Here is a 19,713-nt window from a genome sequence, read left to right as displayed (position 1 = left end):
CTAAAAAAAAAGATCCCCCATGCTGCAACTAAGACCCAGTGCAGCCAAATAAATAAGTAAATAAATACTTTAAAAAAACATGGAAAAATTAAAAAGAAGAGATAAATTCAAATGCTAATTTCTTTGAAATGAGCAATAAAGCCGATAAACTTGTTTAAAACCTTATTAAGAAAAAGAAAAATTAACCAGAATGGGAATGAGAAATAGAACATAACCATAGAATCAGAAGAGATGAAAAGAATTAGAGACCATTTCATTAGGGTAGGACTTTAGGGTAGGATATTGGAAAACCTAGATGAAATGGATGATCTTCTGGCAAAATATAAATTACCAAAATTGTGTGCACCAGCCAAATATATATAAAACAACCCTGACTGGGGGTGGCAGGGGGTGGGTAAGAAGACCCCAAGAAAGTGCTAGAGAGCAATTACATTTAGATGTAACATGAAGCACCACTTTCTGGCAAACAACTGAGTTTTAAATGGGAATCATTAAAATACTTAACTAGAGGGAATTCCCTGGAGGTCCAGTGGTTAGAACTCTGGCACTTTCACTTCCGGGCCCGGGTTTGATCTCTAGTCAGGGAACTAAGATCCCACAAGCTGCGTGGCACAGCCAAAACAACAAAAACACTCAACTAGAAACCAGTCACCAAGTTTAATTTGAAATAAATGGATACTTTGACCAAGCAAGCAAAATATAATTTAACCTGAATTTTTTTCTGCAGTGACTAGTTTATGGTTACATCTGGAATGGAAAGAAAAGAAAGGAAATTACACATACTGTGCTCCTGTGATGACTATAGTTTTCAACAACTGCCACAAAACTAGAAAATTATAAACTCGGACATTCATTCAAACATTTATTGAACAAAAATATATATGTAAATCTAGGTCTGTGTTGGAGGAGAGGGGATACAAAAACGTAGTTCCAAAAAAAAAAAAAAAAAAACAAAACGTAGTTCCCTGCTTTCAAAAAGCTAAATGTGGGGCTTCCCTGGTGGCGCAGCGGTTGCGAGTCTGCCTGCCGATGCAGGGGCCGCGGGTTCATGCCCAGGTCTGGGAAGATCCCACATGCCGCGGAGCGGCTGGGCCTGCGCGTCCGGAGCCTGTGCTCTGCAACGGGAGAGGCCACAACAGTGAGAGGCCCGCGTACCGCAAAAAAAAAAAAAAAAAAAAAAAAAAAAGGCTTCCTGTAAGCTGTGAGACTGGAGAAACAAAGGACTTTGGTTTGTTCATTCAAACAAGTCATGCTTCAGTGTTTGAATTTTTCTTACAATGAACAATGTAAAAAAAAAAAAAAGCGACAAGGCATTTTCCTTTAAAGAATTGAGTGTGTGCCAGAACCTGTCAGACACGTTGCCTGTGTTTAAAGAAAAAGTTAGTTTAAGCGGTGGGGACTCTGAATGCCGCAGGGGATCAGGAGAGCCTGAGATAAGAGTCAGGACAACGCATTAGCTGTTTAGGGACAGTAATTAGACCAGACCTCAAACTAAATGCCAAGCCAAGAACTTTTACTTTAGGTAATGGGCACCCACTGGCTACTTTCTGAATGTGAGTTTGCATGTCTGTGTGTGAGATAATAAAAGCAGTATTTCAAGAAAATCAAATAGTGGTGTGTATGATGGATTAAACAGGTGAACAGTTCTGAGGCAAGTAGAACAGCAATGGAAGACCAAGGCTCAGAGAAGCCAAGTTCACTTTCACTCTCAGGATCTCAAGGTGCTGCCAGATCTGATCCAGATTCTTTATGCTAAGAGGAAAGAAAGCACATGGGGGTACAGTCTCCTTGATCACACATCCAAAAAATGGTCATGGATACCCTTCAGAGGTAATGAGGAAAAATCATTTTACCCAAGATTCTAATAAAACTCCAGAGACAGAGAAACCAGTCCTTCCAAGCTCGTCCCCAGCTGTTCAAGGCCCTCTTCACCATAGGCTTAACTCATGCCCAACCATACAAGACATGGGCATAGTGTCACATGACTGACCAGAATTTTAGGTCTTCTAATCTCATAAACATCAGAGGTAGGGAGAAATTTCCTCCAAATCTTTATTTCATGAGAGATTCAGAAGCTGAAAGGAGAAATTATTTGTACTCTAGCTGCAGCCAAAGGACATCAACATATTTACCTGCTCTATTTTCAACATCCTCAACTGCTACATTCAAACCCATCCTGCTTCAGGGAAGAAATGGTTTGGAGGAAAGGAGCCAGCTCAAGAGGAGATTTAGTGACCAATGTCACTGGTGTGCTTGGTAAAGACAGATTTGATAGTGTGTTGGGAGAGAGACCTCAATGGGTTGAGGAAGAGAGTTAAGAATTGGAGACAATGTGGGAATCCCCTGGTGGTCCAATGGTTAGGACTCTGTGCTTTCACTGCGGTTTTGATCCCTGGTTGGGGAACTAAGATCCTGCAAAAACTGGCTACAAAGGGAGATGATATAGGGAAAAAATGGGTTGGGGTTGAATTTTGTTTGGTTTTTAGGATGCAAGATACTTGAACATATTTGTACACAGCTGGGAAGGGGCAGTGGAGCAGAGAGGTGAAGATACAGGAAGAAGATGGGATAATGGGATGCGGTGAGGTCCCAGAGGGAGTGGAATAGAAAGCACAGACAGAAAGGTGACCCCCTAGATATGAGAAAAGGCAGTTCTATTAAGAAGGGAGCAAAGTTGGGTACAGTATATGAGAGATGTGTAAGGGAAAGGAATGGAAGCAGAAAGTTGAAAATGTTGCTGTGCAAAGGTCTCTACTTTCTTTGTGAAGAGATCACGTGCTAAGAAGGGCGGTGGGTGGGTGGTTAGATGTGCAAAGAGAGGGGGAGGTGTTTAGTGGTATTACAGACAATGGGAGAGAGTGCTGACTAGAATTGTATTAGTGTTGAGTGCCCAAAGGCCTATGTCTCCCTAGGTTTGTGATTTTCTTCCTCAACCCAGGTGCAGGCTCAGGGAAGGACAATTAGGACTGTCCATGGTAGTTTTCTTTTGGCCAGGTACACGTGACTGAAGAATGAGGCAAAAAGGATATTGGTAAAAGAGTGGCTGAAGTGTTGGACAGAGGTATCTAATAAGAAAGGGTAAAAACCAGGGAGGGACAATGGATAGAAAGGTGACTGGACTGGAGACCCGATGAGTTATAAGAACACAAAAATTAAACCATACAACAGTGCCTTGACTCCTTTGAAATAGTTCAGATGGTCGAAAGAGCCTTTCCAACTCACTACAATTTGCCTTTTATGATATGGCATGTAATTTGCTCCCTTCCATCTTTCTTTCTTCCTTCCCTTCCCTTTCCTTTCTTCCTTTCCTTCTTTCTTTCTTTCTCTCTCTCTCTCCCTCCCCCTTCCTTCCTTCCTTTCTTTCTTTGATATCTTTGTCTGGTTTTGGTGTCAGGGTTTTGTTAACTCTTCTCTAAACGTTTGATAGAATTTGCCTGTGAAGCCATCTGGTCCTGGACTTTTATTTGTTGCCTTCTACCATGTGAAAAAGTTGAGACCTCCTTATTTTCTCTGATTATTACTGTCTCAAAACCAGTTAAGCCACCTACAGGAATTAAAGTTCACTATCATATTTGCAAGATACTTATTGATTTGACCTCTTAATACTTTCAGCTTAACGCTAGCCTCTCCAAGAAAAATCTTAATTCAACTCTATAGTGCTATATAACTTTTCTCAGATTCACTGCTAACTTTATTATTCCAAGATATAGCATCCTACAGAAGGACAAATACTGCATGGTTCCACTTATACGAAGTACCTATAAGAGTCAAAGTCACAGAAGCAAAGCGTAGGATAGTGGTTGCCAGGGGTTGGGGGGAGGGAGAAATAGGGAGTTGCTGTTTGGCAGGTGCAGTTTGAGTTATGGAAGATAAGTAAGTTCTAGGGGTCTGCTGTTCAACACTGTGCCTATAGTTAAAAGACTGTGTCATACACTTAAAAATTTGTTAAGAGGGTTAATCTCATGTTGAGTGTTCTTACCACAAAAAAAATAAATAAATAAAAGAAGAAAAAAGATACAGCATCCTTGAAAATTTGTATAAATCCGCCCCACCCCCACTTTCCCCAATCCTTACCATTTACTTACACTAAGCCAAGCCCCTTCTGACTTCAAGTAGGATCAGGAAATGCAGAATCATGTAATTTTCCAGAAGGCTTTAGCCTGGGAGAATATGTTGTCTCCTTTCCTTCAAAATGCCTTAGATAATCACTGCCCATAGGAACTACTGACAAAAACATCTATCATTTGTTGTATACTATGTGTCTAGAACTTTGCTAAATGCTTAACAAAACTATCTCGTTTAATCTTCACGATAGCCCAAGGGAGGTATTGTTATCTTGATTTTACATATGAGAAAACCAAGGCTCAGAAACATAAAAAAAAATTGCCTAAGATTACATAGATTAAAAGTGACAGAACCTGGATTTCAGTATGTCAGATTCCAAAGTGCCATTATACTTTAAAATCCTACAGAAGAGATTTCATCACAACTTCTACCCTTATATGAAAGAAGGTAACTGTCCTATGATTTACTAGTCACTTCCTTTTCCTAATTAAACTAGCTGCTTCTGTATCTGATTTTACTAGGAATGGAAGAACAAGCTCAAACTCTCTAATCTACTCTATTTATTGACATTTATTCTAATGAGAAAACATCAGGACCATTTTCAGACTTTTGGATTAGACTCTGTCCCAGGAAGAGCCATTCATTCTAGAGTTCAGGATATCACACCTATCTTATATTCCCTTGGTACAGTTCATATTATGGATAAAAAGATGGGAAAAGTTATTAGATTCCTGGTGCTGCTGAAGAAGACACACAAGGACACAATTTTGTGATGATGTAGGTGCTTTACAAGCAAGTTCTTCCATTTGCAAGATTTCCCTGTGGTGTGGAACCTCTGATGATAAAGTAAGGAGTGAAAATGTAATTAAAGGCTTACCCCATCAAGGTCTTTGTGGAAAGTGTTTAGGAAGGACAAATCTGCACACAGCCTGAGGCTGAACACTCTAAACTGAATCAGATGAAAATCACTCTTAAGAAGCTTAGAATTTTCCAAGTATTATAGTTACGATGGCTAAAGGTAGACACAACAGTATTTAAAAACAAATATATATATATATATATATAGACATTTTATCATTACTGTCTTCCTAGGATTCTGTGTGGTGTCTCTGATGCTAAGACCTGAGCTCTGACTGAAAGTTTCTCCATACTCATTACATTCATGAACTTTCTCTCCAGTGTGAATTTTCTGATGCCTAACAAGGTCTGAGCTCCATCTGAAGGCTTTTCCACATTTATTACATTCATAGGGCTTTTCTCCACTATGAATCCTGTGATGTCGAATAAGGTCTGAGCTCTGATTAAAAGTCTTGCAACATTCATTGCATTCATAGGGTTTCTTTCCACTGTGAATTCTTTGATGCTGAATAAGTTGAGAGCTCCCCCTAAACGCTTTCCCACATTCACTGCATTTATAAGGCCTCTCACCAGTATGGATTCTCTGATGTTCTATAAGGACTGAGTTCCTGCCGAAGGCCTTTCCACATTCACTGCATTCAAAAGGTTTTTCTCCAGTGTGAATTGTTTGATATCTAATAAGATCTGAGCTGCCTAGGAAGGTTTTTCCACATTCATTATATTCATAAGATTTCTTTTCCTTGTGAATTCTCTCCTGTCCATTAAGTTCTGAATCTGAACTGAAAGCTTTCTCATATTCAAGTTTTTCTCCAATATGAAGTCTCTGATGTTTAAGAGAAACTGTGCACCCACAGAAGGCTTTTCCACATTCAGGGCATTTGTAGGGTTTCTCTCCACTATGGATTCTTTGATGCTGAATAAGAAGGGAACTCTGCCGGAGGGCTTTTCCACATTCGCTGCATTCATAGGGTTTCTCCCCAGTATGAATTCTCTGGTGGTTAACAAGATGGGAGCTCTGACTGAATGCTTTCCCACAGTCATTACATTCATAGGGTTTCTCTCCACTGTGAATGCTGTGATGGATAATAAGATCTGAGCTTTGATTGAAGGCCTTCCCACATTCATTACATACATATGGCTTCCCTCCACTATGAATTCTCTGGTGCAGGATAAGATTTGAGCTTTCCCTGAAAGCTCTTCCACACTGATTACATTCATAGGGATTCTCCTTGGTATGAATTCGTGGATGTCACATGAGATTGGAGCTCAGCTAAAATCTTTGCCTTAGTCACCACCAACATAAGGCTTCCTTCCCGTGTGAATTCTCTGACGTATAACCAAGTTAGAGCTCCTGGTGAAGACCTTTCCGCATTCATTGCACTAACAGCTTCTCTTTACGGTATGGATTTTCTGATGCTGAGTAAGTCCTGACTTCTGTTTGAAGCTCTGGCCACATGCCTTGCACCTATAGGTTCTTTCCTCTGTTGAAACTCTCTGATGTGTAACAGTTGGGGTCAGATCACAAATTCTCAGTTTCTTATCAATGTCAAGCTTTCCTTTCTTAAGGGTAATGCTCACTTGGCTGAACCCCTTTTCCTCAAAAGAAGAGTGTAGCAGTCCAGCCTCTGCTGAGTTTACCTGTTGCCTCTCCAAGCTGTTCTCACTTTCCCTGGGTCCTAAGAATTTAGATCCATGGGGTATTTGTACTGGGTGTCCTGATCCTGTTTCTTCAGAAATTTCCTGCTTTAGCTTCCATTCCTCCTTCTTGGTTTTCTTTTCATTATCTGAAACGTAAGTTAAAAGTATAAATGCTGTGATGGATAATCAGATCTGAGCTTTGATTTAAGGCCTTTCCCACATTCGTTACATATATATGGCTTCCCTCCACTATGCTAGGAGAAAAGAAATTCTTATAAGGGGAAACAAATGTTCAAAGTAAAACATTTCTATGATTGGGTTATGCTTCTAGATTCTCAAAAATGGTGTTATAATCTGGGAAAGAGAAAGGCTTCTAAACCTAACTTTGGTCTCTATGGTCTATAAAAGCAGTTCCCAAACTCGGCTGATTGTCAGAAACACACGGGAGAGCTACTGAATCAGACTTTGAGTCCACATCATTCTCTCGGCAAACTGTCTTTTTCCTTTAGTACCTTAGCTCCTGGATCTTAAAATTTCCTTTATGCAAAAGACCAGCCCTGTATTAACTAGATTTCTTTAGTTCCACTTCCAAAATCTTAGAAAAGAGAATCAGTTATCCCAGTTTAGGTCAAATGTTGACTTTGACTGTAATTGGTGGTGGTAGGGGCTAGGGGGTATCACACAGGATAAACTTGGTTGCTGGGAGCCCACCTCTGGAGGTGAGAAGGGCAGTTAGGTGGATCATGGTGAGCAACCTTGATACTTCAAGAGTTGTTTATGACATATTTTTGCCTGAGAGGTGAGACCCTTAGTTACAGTTTCATCTTCTTGGCCATTTAGTGGATATACCCAATAAATAGGGAGAAGAATGGCAAGTAGTTTTATCTCAACTGTCAACCATGAAGGACTGAAAAGTAATTGCCTCAAAGCACCACTTTAAATGCAGAGGCTGTCTCTGGGCCCAGTAAGAACACAGCACTGTGCCGGATTACATAAGTCTGTGGGGAAGTATAGAGAGTAGTGGAGGTAAAGGAAGGATGGGTGGGCTTGCTATCCCTTCAAAGGAGCAAAGTAAAGATGCCAATAGAACTTGGAAGAGATTACTCTTTAATAATAAACCAGCAAGTATCAACATATAATGGCTGAAATTATCCACATGCAGAAATAACTCAAAGAGGTAAGGAAATCCTGGAATTCCTAAGTCCAATCACAGTTACCAGGACCTGGTTTCAGAGGAGCACTGGATGGAGTATGATTATAATAATCAAGACAGGGGAACTTAATCAATTGTCTTAAACCTGACATGAAGAAACACTAGGTTTCTACATCTAGAAAAGATGGACTCAGAGAGCAAAAATGTGCCTGTGCCTCCAGCACTGGTTCAGGGGAGGGTGCTCACTCCAGCTCATGGGGATATTCTCTGTCCCCTTGGCAGACACCTGCCCTCCTCCCAAGAGCACGTAGATATACCAAGTGATCAGAGCAGGATGACATCTGCATTAATATTACCTGACAATGCCCTTGCTTTGTTTCCATGCCCACTAAGCAAACTTTTCTTTCTTCCTTTTTTTTCTGGCTGCCTTGGATCTTTGTTGCTGCGTGTGGGCTTTTCTCTAGTTGCGGCGAGCGGGGCCTACTCTTCGTTGTGGTGTGTGGGCCTCTCATTGGGTAGCTTCTCTTGTTGCCGAGCACGGGTTCTAGGCACATGGGCTTCAGCAGCTGTGGCGTGCGGGCTCAGTAGTTGTGCCTCGCGGGCTCTAGAGCGCAGGCTCAGTAGTTGTGGCACATGGGCTTACTTGCTCTGTGGCATGTGGGATCTTCCTGGACCAGGGCTCAAACCCGTGTCCCCTGCTTTGGCAGGAGGATTTCCAACCACTGTGCCACCAGGGAAGCCCTAAGCAAACTTCTAATTAGAATTTACCTTCCTCTATAGGTTTTCCTAGATAGAAAATGTGTTGACAGCCCACTCAATTTCTGATCAGGCAGTTGTATTTTCCCCTGTTTTTTATACCACTTTCTTGTGGTTTGGGTAGGTCTATTTCCCTGGCCTGAATAATTCTGGATAGGTACACTGACAAAGTAAAATTTCTGGACCTGGAAAGTGTAGGACCAGACCCTGAAATCTGGTGATCAGAGCGTAAGGCCCAGCTAAAGAGCCAGCTGGACTTCCTGAACAAAATCTATATCTCACAACCAAATGAAATGGTGAATATTTTCTCTTGGAAACCAGATTATTTCTAAATTTACAATTCTGAAACTGACATGTTTTTCTAATATTCTTGTCTCTGGTAATGCCCTGCCCCAAGCTCCTAATCTTACATTATTCTTGAATAATTTTTCCCTACTGTGCTGCATTAAATGGTGTCCCCCTAAAATTCATGTCTACCTGGCACCTATGGATGTGACCTTATTTGGATATAGGGTCTTTGAAGATGTAATCAAGTTAAGATGATGTCATTAGGGTGGGCCCTGAATCCAATATGACTGGTGTCATTATAAGAAGAGGGAGGGCTTCCCTGGTGGCGCAGTGGTTGGGAGTCCGCCTGCCGATGCAGGGGACGCGGGTTTGTGCCCTGGTCCGGGAGGATCCCACATGCCGCAGAGCGGCTTTGCCCGTGAGCCATGGCTGCTGAGCCTGCGCGTCCGGAGCCTGTGCTCCGCGGCGGGAGAGGCCGCAGCGGTGAGAGGCCCACGTACCGCAAAAAAAAAAAAAAAAAAAAAGGGAAATTTGGACAGAGAACTGGAAGTAAGACAACCATATGAAGATGGAGGCAGATATTAGAATTATGCTGCCACAAACCAAGGAACTCCTAGGGCTACCAGAAGTTGGAAGAGGCATGAAAGGATCCTTCCCTAGAGGCTTCAGAGGGAGCATGGCCCAGCCAACAGTTTGATTTTGGACTTGTAGCCTCCGTAACAGTGAGGGAATAAATTTCTGTTGTTTTAAGCCACTCAGTTTGTGGTAATTAGGAAACTAATACGCTTACTATGAAGTCCAGTTAATTTTCCAGAAAAAAACGTCATTCTTTCCATTCCCGTAATTTCCCCCTGGCACCACTCATGGCTTTCCAGATTTCAGTAGATTACCATAAGAGACTGGAGCATAGTCATTAGGAACATGGGCTCTGGACATAGGCTGCCTTGTCTGCCTCTACCATTTATTTGCCGTGTGACCTTCAGTTACTTAACATTTCTGTGCCTTTGTTTCCTCATCTGTCAAATGTGGACAGTAATAGCATTTAAAAGAGGTTTTGTGGGGATTAAATACATGTAAAGTGCTTAAAATGACACCTGGCAGAGTTAGCGCTCAATAAATAATGGATAGTTTAAATTTTGTTACTTGGTTAATGATCTTGACACCCAGATTTTCCCGCTTCAGTTCAGACTGGACAATGCTGTTAGTTATGCATCACTTTCGTCATGTTAATCACTGTTCAGAAACCTTTAATTCTGTTTATTACTGTACCAAATCTAACTTACTTTAGTTGAGTGCAGGAATTACTGCAAGGCATCAGGATGTCTCATTTTATTTGCTAGAGGCATTTTTGGGGGGTGGGGGTGGGAGGGACGAGCACTGGCGCAGTGAGCCTGACTTTCTAGATAATAGTTCAAAACGGAACAGAGACAGTTCTGTATCCCAGAGGGATTCAGAGGTCTGTGATGCTTGTTCCAAATCCAAGAAGCCACCAACCTGACCCTCATCCAACCCAGAAGAAACTTTGTTTTGCGAAGGTCACAAGGTCCCCATAAATAACTCTTGGAGTCACTGAAGAAGCTCCTTACCCAGCATGACCTTGTCCCCTTCACTCTCCCGCACTCGGTTCTCGCGGAGACCGCCTTGTGCGTGGACTGGCAGCGCACCCGGCCTGGCCGCATCCCGTACGGTCTCTGCTCCCGTAGATAACAGCCCTGGAGGCACTGAGCCAGGAAGGGCCATCCTGCCTACCTGGGCTGGGTGGGCCGCCCGGAGGACCTCAAAGCTGCGGGCTGGGGCTGCAAGCGGGAGACCACGGGATGAGACCGTGACTGACTGGGGCCCTGGCGGCTGGGCCAGACCTTCGGAGCCAGAGACCTGAGCCCAGGAGCCCAGCGCCGCACGCACCGCCACTACGGGGCCTCGCCGCCGGGCCACCCTCAGTGTCCCCATCACTTAATGCTACCTCTGCCGCTTCGGCCATTGTGTCCCCCCCACCCCCACCAGCAACTTGTCACGGGTGGAGCCGCGGCCAGCCAGGGGAGGCTCGGAGTCAGGCCAGCCCGCCCCTCGCCCCGCACCCCCGGGGCGCAAGAACCGGATGGCCACCAAGTCCAGTCCTCCGGTCTTCCTAGACAAGCCCGAGGAGTGGGGATGCTGCACTTCCACCCACGTGAGCTGCAGTCTCCTCCCCAGTCACTGAGCTTGCAAAGATGCAGATCCGGTCTTTGTCTAGGGTGTGCTCCGTCTAGTGTGGTGACTAGAAAGTTAAAATTACTGTGTTGTGGTGGCTGTGGCCAGTGGGAACAGGGTGGAAGCGCTCAACTCCGACTGGGTGTGTGTCAGGGAAGGCGACCGGGGAGAATGAGGTGAACGTGAAGGAGTTGGGAGACACAGTACTTCAGTGCCTAAGAAAATGGGCTTTGGAGTCAGGCAGTCCTGGGCTTGAATCCCAGTTTCTTCACTTACTAGTTTCGGGTCTCTGGGCAAATTACGTCGCCTTCTTGACCTTAATTTCCTGTGTAGAAAACGGGGATAACAGTAGTACCCACCAATTAAGACTGAGCCAAAGAATGCAAGAGGAAATTGGTGGTAAGTCCTTGTCACAGTACCCAACACGTGGGAAGTACTAAAAAAATAGTGGAGCTAGGTAAGGAGGGAGAGAGCCCTCCTAGCAGAGGGAACAGCTCGTGGAAAGGCAAGAGGGTAGTGCCTAGGTGCTTGGGGAACTGCAGATAGTTCAGGGGTAAATGTTGGGTTTAGAAAGGTGAGCACTTTGCAGAAAGGTCCCCACTGCAGTATCATGCCTCTCCTTTGTGCCAGTTCCAATGGTTGTAATTTAACTTAAGATTCTAATTAGGGCTTCCCTGGTGGCGCAGTGGTGGAGAGCCCGCCTGCCGATGCAGGGGACACGGGTTCGTGCCCCGGTCCGGGAAGATCCCACATGCCGCGGAGCGGCTAGGCCTGTGAGCCATGGCCGCTGAGCCTGCGCGTCCGGAGCCTGTGCTCTCCCCAACGGGAGAGGCCACAACGGTGAGAGGCCCGCATACCGCAAAAAAAAAAAAAAAAAAAAGATTCTAATTAATCTCTCCTCTGCTATTATAAATAAGCTCCAGGACAGAGACTGTTGTCTGTTTCTGCTCTTCATACCCCCCAGTGCTTGTGGTATATTAGAAGCTCAATAAATATTTATCGAAGGAGTGGGTGAATGGGGCCAGATCAGGACATGTGTCCCCGCTAAGGGCTGGGCTTCAGGCTTAGGTTAGTGGGAAACCACTGCAGAAGTCCGGAGAGGGGTGGCACTATCAGATTTATTCTAAAGAACGATCATTCAGGCTGCTCTGTACAGAAATGGAAGCAGGGAGGCTGTGGTAATAACACGAGATGAAGATGGTGGCTTCTTTAAGTAAGGGCATCAAAAATTAAGAAAAGTGGACTAAATTGGCACATTATTGGGTAACATTCCCTTCCTCTACTATATTCACACACTCTCTCTCCCCAGGTTGTAGCAATCTTGTTTCCTATGAAATCTTTACATGGAGCCAATGCTTAACCCACGTTCCAATCACCCCTGTTCCTCAAAGAGATTTGATGCTCTCTCAGCTTTGGTCCTGAGTTTAGTTCTTTAGCTTTTTAAGGTCTCATGAAGGTAAATTTTCATCCTTCAGGCTCTTTTCCCAAAGTTCCAGTGTAGGCTACTCCCTAACAGGTAGATCTTATTCTGTGGCACTCAGGTTTACAAATTGGACAGGAATTTTAATACTTAAGTCTGGTTATGTCATACCAATCAGAAGTATGATTAGTGGTTGTACATGAATTTGAATAGCAAAAAATAAAAGAATTATTCTTTAATAAATGCAGTTTGGCAAACAAAAGCTTTTGAAACACAGGGCACAAGGGAGTAAAAAAGAGGGCTTTGGTGTTTAAAAGTCAGAAACCACTGCATTAAATTACCTTCAAGTCCATTTTCAATATCCTGCTTATCCTAAAAAACATCACTCTCACTGTACAGCACTATAAATACAGGTAAAGGAGACGGGGAAAGTCTTTTCAGAATTAATTTCCAATTCCTTTCTTTTATAAAAATAGAATGCAAATATGTTCTGGTTAGCTAAAGGTTTTGAATAGAGTCTGGGATAACTCAAAAAATTTAAGTATCTTTAATTTTTAATCCAAGTGTATCACTGAGGATAGCTATTTTGAATTCCTTTTGCATCTCAAATATAAAGATATTCTGATATAAAAAGACCATTCAGTAATTTATGTGAAGTTGCTAAAGAGCTTAAACCTTTGAGGCAGGTGATGGGGGCAGGCAGGCTCCTGGACCCCTCGTGCCACACATCATCCACAGGCAGGCAGCCAGCTTTCTTTCTTTCTTTTTATTTTGGCTGCACCACACGGCCTGCGGAGATCTTAGTTCCCCAATCAGGAATCGAACCTGGGCCCAGGGCAGTGAAAGCACTGAGTCTTAACCACTGGACTGCCAGGGAATTCCCCAGGAGCCAGCTTTCAGGGATGATGTGGATGGGCTTCTCCACTTCAAGACATCCCACTACTGTTCAGGATGCCCCTCTGGGGAAGCCATAGCCCCCAGTGCTTTGAACTTTAAGGGGTCATATTCTTTTTTTTTTTTAAATAAATTTAATTATTTATTCATTTATTTTAGGCTGCGTTGGGTCTTTGTTGCTGCGCGCGGGCTTTCTCTAGTTGTGGCGAGCGGGGGCTACTCTTCGTTGTGGTGCGTAGGCTTCTCATTGCGGTGGCTTCTCTTGTTGCGGAGCACAGCTTCTAGGTGCACAGGCTTCAGTAGTTGTGGCACGTGGGCTCAGTGATTGTGGCTCTTGGGCTCTAGAGCTCAGGTTCAGTAGTTGTGGCGCACAGGCTTAGTTGCTCCACGGCATGTGGGATATTCCCGGACCAGGACTCGAATCCATGTCCCCTGCATTGGCAGGCGGATTCTTAACCACTGTGCCACCAGGGAAGTCCCAGGGGGTCATATTCTTTACACCAGCCATGGGACTCCACTGTATCTTACACATTATATATTTTGCTTGTAAATACTTCATCTTCTATTTTAACATGATTGAAGCTCTAGATGTCCTTCTATGTGTCAACAGTAATTTCAGTTTTCTCATTTAAACCTCACAATTACACCATGGGGTAGATAATTTTATCACCATTTTATTAGGAAAATAAGGATCAGGGTTACATCATTTGTTCCAGGTCCTGAAGCCAATATGTCATACTGGGATTCAAACCCACATCTGTGCTCCCTTCACTACACCACGTTGCTTCTCCTGAAACAGTTCATCAAACTACAGTTTTCTATCAGACTCTGGGTTCCCCTTGGGATGCACTGCCACCACCCACATCACACTGAAGTGCTTGCTTAAGTGGCCCCAGGTGACGTGTTCTAAATATCCAAGGGCATGTTTTCTCAACCATGACACTATTGACACTTAGGGCCAGATAATTCTTTGTTGGGGAGGACCTATGTATTGTAAGATATTTAGCAACATTCCTGGTCTTTAGATGCCAATATTTTCTTCTCAGTTGCGACAACCAAAATGTCTCTGGACATTGCCAAATGTCCTCTCGGAGGCAAAATCACCCCCGCTGAGAACCACTGATCCCCTCTGTGCATCTCACAAGCCACTCCCACTGAGGAAAGATATGAGCTCGAAATTCTTGCCTTACACTGTCCCATTCAGTAACTTTCTTATCTGCTGATTTGTGTAAGTTCATATACAATCTACCAGTAGCACAGGGTACAAGAAATATTTGACGATTGAGTTTGATAGCACAGATATGCAATGCACAGATATAAATGCACAGCCTAATTACCAATATCAGTTATCAGGTTAAAGATGACTCATCTCTTTTTTCTTTTTACATTTTCACAAGCTTTTTATTTTTTTAATTTATTTTTTATTTAAATTTTTTTAGTTCTTGATAGATATTTTTTAACATCTTCATTGGTGTATAATTGCTTTACAATGGTGTGTTTCTGCTTTATAACAAAGTGAATCAGCTATAAATATAGATATATCCCCGTATCTCCTCCCTCTTGCGTCTCCCTCCCACCCTCCCTAACCCACCCCTCTAGGTGGTCACAAAGCACCAAGCTTATCTCCCTGTGCTATGTGGCTGCTTCCCACTAGCTATCTATTTTACATTTGGTAGTGTATATATGTCCATGCCACTCTCTCAGTTCGTCCCAGCTTACACTTTCCCCTCCCCGTGTCCTCAAGTCCATTCTCTATGTCTGCGTCTTTATTCCTGTCCTGCCCCTAGGTTCTTCAGAACCATTTTTTTTTTTTAGATTCCATATATATGTGTTAGCATCCAGTATTTGTTTTTCTCTTTCTGACTTCCCTCTGTATGACAGTCTCTAGGTCTATCCACCTCACTACAAATAACTCAGTTTCGTTTCTTTATATGGCTGAGTAATATTCCATTGTATATATGTGCCACATCTTCTTTATCCATTCATCTGTTGATGACACGTAGGTTGCTTCCATGTCCTGGCGATTGTAAATAGAGCTGCAATGAACATTGTGGTATGTGACTATTTTTGAAGTATGGTTTTCTCAGGGTATATGCCCAGTAGTGGGATTGCTGGGTCATATGGTAGTTCTATTTGTAGTTTTTTAAGGAACCTCCATACTGTTCTCCATAGTGGCTGTATCAATTTACATTCCCACCAACAGTGCAAGAGGGTTTCCTTTTCTCCACACCCTCTCCAGCATTTATTGTTTGTAGATTTTTTGATGATGGCTATTCTGACTGGTGTGAGATGATATCTCACTGTAGTTTTGATTTGCATTTCTCTAATGATTAGTGATGTTGAGCATCCTTTCATGTGTTTGTTGGCAATCTGTATATCTTCTTTGGAGAAATGTCTATTTAGGTCTTCTGCCCATTTATGGATTGGGTTTTTTGTTTTTTTGATATTGAGCTGCATGAGCTGCTTGTATATTTTGGAGATTAATCCTTTGTCAGTTGCTTCATTTGAAAATACTTTCTCCCATTCTGAGGGTTGTCTTTTCATCTTGTTTGTAGTTTCCTTTGCTGTGCAAAAGCTTTTAAGTTTCATTAGGTCCCATTTGTTTATTTTTGTTTTTATTTCCATTTCTCTAGGAGATGGGTCAAAAAGGATATGGCTGTGATTTATGTCATGGAATGTTCTGCCTATGTTTTCCTCTAAGAGTTTTAGTGTCTGGCCTTACATTTAGGTCTTTAATCCATTTTGAGTTTATTTTTGTGTATGGTGTTAGGGGGTGTTCTAATTTCATTCTTTTACATGTAGCTGTCCAGTTTTCCCAGCACCACTTATTGAAGAGGCTGTCTTTTCTCCATTGTATATTCTTGCCTCCTTTATCAAAGATAAGGTGACCATATGTGGTGGGTTTATCTCTGGGCTTTCCATCCTGTTCCATTGATCTATATTTCTGTTTTTGTGCCAGTACCATACTGTCTTGATTTGTAGTATAGTCTGAAGTCAGGGAGCCTGATTCCTCCAGCTCCGTTTTAGTTTCTCAAGATTGCTTTGGTTAGTCAGGGTCTTTTGTGTTTCCATACAAATTGTGAAATTTTTTGTTCTAGTTCTGTGAACAATGCCATTGGTAGTTTGATAGGGATTGCACTGAATCTGTAGATTGCTTTGGGCAGTATAGTCATTTTCACAATGTTGATTCTTCCAATCCAAGAACATGGTATATCTCTCCATCTGTTTGTATCATCTTTAATTTTTTTCAACAGTGTCTCATGGTTTTCTGCATACAGGTCTTTTGTCTCCTTAGGTAGGTTTATTCCTAGGTATTTTATTCTTTTTGTTGCAATGGTAAATGGGAATGTTTCCTTAATTTCTCTTTCAGAGTTTTCATCATTAGTGTATAGGAATGCAAGAGATTTCTGTGCGAGCTTCCCTGGTGGCGCAGTGGTTGAGAGTCTGCCTGCCAATGCAGGGGATGCGGGTTTGTGCCCCGGTCCAGGAAGATCCCACATGCTGTGGAGTGGCTAGGCCCGTAAGCCATGGCTGCTGAGCCTGCGTGTCTGGAGCCTGTGCTCTGCAACAGGGGAGGCCACAACAGTGAGAGGTCCGCATACCGCAGAAAAAAAAAAAGATTAATTTTGTATCCTGCAACTTTACCAAATTCATTGATTACCTCTAGTAGTTTTCTGGTAGCATCTTTAAGATTCTCTATGTATAGTATCATGTCATCTGCAAACAGTGACAGTTTTACTTCTTCTTTTCCGATTTGGATTCCTTTTATTTCTTTTTTTTCTCTGATTGCTGTGGCTAAAACTTCCAAAACTATGTTGAATAATAGTGGTGAGAGTGGGCAACCTTATCTTGTTCCTGATCTTAGTGGAAATGGTTTCAGTTTTTCACCATTGAGAATGATGTTGGCTGTGGGTTTGTCATATATGGCCTTTATTATGCTGAGGTAAGTTCCCTCTATGCCTACTTTCTGGAGAGTTTTTTTTATCATAAATAGGTGTTGAACTTCGTCAAAAGCTTTTTCTGCATCTGTTGAGATGATCACATGGTTTTTCTCCTTCAATTTGTTAATATGGTTTACCACATTGATTTGCGTATACTGAAGAATCCTTGCATTCCTGGGATAAACCCCACTTGATCATGGTGTATGATCCCTTTAAAGTGCTGTTGGATTCTTTTTGCTAGTATTTTGTTGAGGATTTTTGCATCTATGTTCATCAGTGATATTGGCCTGTAGTTTTCTTTTATTGTGGCATCTTTGTCTGGTTTTGGTATCAGGGTGATTCATGGTGGCCTCATAGAATGAGTTTGGGAGTGTTCCTCCCTCTGCTATATTTTGGAAGAGTTTGAGAAGGATAGGTGTTAGCTCTTCTCTAAGTGTTTGATAGAATTTGCCTGTGAAGCCATGTGGTCCTGGGCTTTTGTTTGTTGGAAGATTTTTTTTTCTTTCTTTTTTTTTTGGCGGTATGCGGGCCTCTCACTGCTGGGGCCCCTCCCGCTGTGGAGCACAGGCTCCGGACGCGCAGGCTCAGTGGCCACGGCTCACGGGCCCAGCCGCTCCGCGGCATGTGGGATCCTCCCAGACCGGGGCACGAACCCGTGTCCCCTGCATCGGCAGGCGGACTCTCAACCACTGTGCCACCAGGGAAGCCCCTGTTGGAAGATTTTTAATCACAGTTTCAATTTCAGTGCTTGTGATTGGTCTGTTTATATTTTCTATTTCTTCCTGGTTCAGTCTCAGAAGGTTGTGCCTTTCTAAGAATTTGTCCATTTCTTCCAGGTTGTCCATTTTATTGGCATAGAGTTGCTTGTAGTAATCTCTCATGATCTTTCATATTTCTGCAGTGTCAGTTGTTACTTCTCTTTTTTCATTTCTAATTCTATTGATTTGAGTCTTCTCCCTTTTTTTCCTGATGAGTCTGGCTAATGGTTTATCAATTTTGTTTATCTTCTCAAAGAACCATCTTTTAGTTTTATTGATCTTTGCTATCGTTTCCTTCATTTCTTTTTCATTTATTTCTGATCTGATCTTTATGATTTCTTTCCTTCTGCTAACTTTGGGTTTTTTTAATTCTTTCTCTAGTTCCTTTAGGTGTAAGGTTAGGTTGTTTGAGATGTTTCTTGTTTCTTGAGGTAGGACTGTATTGCTATAAACTTCCCTCTTAGAACTGCTTTTGCTGCATCCCATAGGTTTTGGGTCGTTGTGTTTTCATTGTCATTTGTTTCTGGGTAGTTTTAATTTCCTCTTTGGTTTCTTCAGTGATCTCTTGGTTATTTAGTAGTGTATTTTTTAGCCTCCATGTGCTTGTATTTTTTACAGACTTTTTCCTGTAATTGATATCTAGTCTCATAGCATTGTGGTCAGAAAAGATACTTGATACGATTTCAGTTTTCTTAAATTTACCAAGGTTTGATTTGTGACCCAAGATATGATCTATCCAGGAGAATGTTCCTTGCGTACTTGAGAAGAAAGTATAATCTGCTGGTTTTGGATGGAATGTCCTATAAATATCAATTAAGTCCATCTTGTTTAATGTATCATTTAAAGCTTGTGTTTCCTTATTTATTTTCATTTTGGATGATCTGTCCTTGGTGAAAGTGGGGTGTTAAAGTCCCCTACTATGATTGTGTTACTGTCGGTTTCCTCTTTTATAGCTGTTAGCATTTGCCTTATGTATTGAGGTGCTCCTATGTTGGGTGCATAAATATTTACAATTGTTATATCTTCTTCTTGGATTCCCTTGATCATTATGTAGTGTCCTTCTTTGTCTCTTGTAATAGTCTTTATTTTAAAGTCTGTTTTGTCTGATATGAGAATTGCTACTCCAGCTTTCTTTTGATTTCCATTTGCATGGAATAACTTTTTCCATCCCCTCACTTTCAGTCTGTATGTGTCCGTAGGTCTGAAGTGGGTCTCTTGTAGACAGCATATATACGGGTCTTGTTTTTGTATCCATTCATCCAGTCTGTGTCTTTGGTTGGAGCATTTAATCCATTTATATTTAAGGTAGTTATTGATATGTATGTTCCTGTTACCATTTTCTTAATTGTTTTGGGTTTGTTATTGTAGGTCTTTTCCTTCTCTCGTGTTTTCTGCCTAGAGAGGTTCCTTTAGCATTTGTTGTAAAGCTGGTTTGGTGGTGCTGAATTCTCTTAGCTTTTGCTTGTCTGTAAAGGTTTTAATTTCTCCATTGAATGTGAATGAGATCCCTGCTGGGTAGAGTAATCTTGGTTGTAGGTTTTTCCCTTTCATCACTTTAAATATGTCCTGCCACTCCCTTCTGGCTTGCAGAGTTTCTGCTGAAAGATCAGCTGTTAACCTTATGGGGATTACTTTGTATGTTAATTGTTGCTTTTCCCTTGCTGTTTTTAATATTTTTTCTTTGTATTTAATTTTTGATAGTTTGATTAATATGTGTCTTGGCGTGTTTCTCCTTGGATTTATCCTGTATGG

The 19,713-nt window shown here is 42.2% G+C and overlaps 1 protein-coding gene across 1 annotated transcript; it reads right to left on the bottom strand.

Annotated features, from left to right (window-relative positions):
• Positions 1-4,895: 4,895 nt before the first annotated feature.
• LOC132414258 (zinc finger protein 892-like) lies at positions 4,896-10,708 on the bottom strand. The gene is made up of 4 exons (XM_069540113.1): positions 10,508-10,708; positions 10,345-10,449; positions 5,783-6,151; positions 4,896-5,542 (listed from the first exon to the last, which is right to left on the bottom strand). Exons 1-4 carry the CDS (start codon positions 10,706-10,708, stop codon positions 5,078-5,080), a joined length of 1,140 nt encoding a protein of 379 aa, XP_069396214.1. The 3' UTR covers positions 4,896-5,077.
• Between the last annotated feature and the right edge of the window lie 9,005 nt (positions 10,709-19,713).

This window comes from Delphinus delphis, chromosome 19, assembly GCF_949987515.2.
Source record: "Delphinus delphis chromosome 19, mDelDel1.2, whole genome shotgun sequence".
NCBI lineage: Eukaryota > Metazoa > Chordata > Mammalia > Artiodactyla > Delphinidae > Delphinus > Delphinus delphis.
Note: the sequence above shows the minus strand (reverse complement) of the source record. Positions and strands in the feature narration are given on the sequence as shown.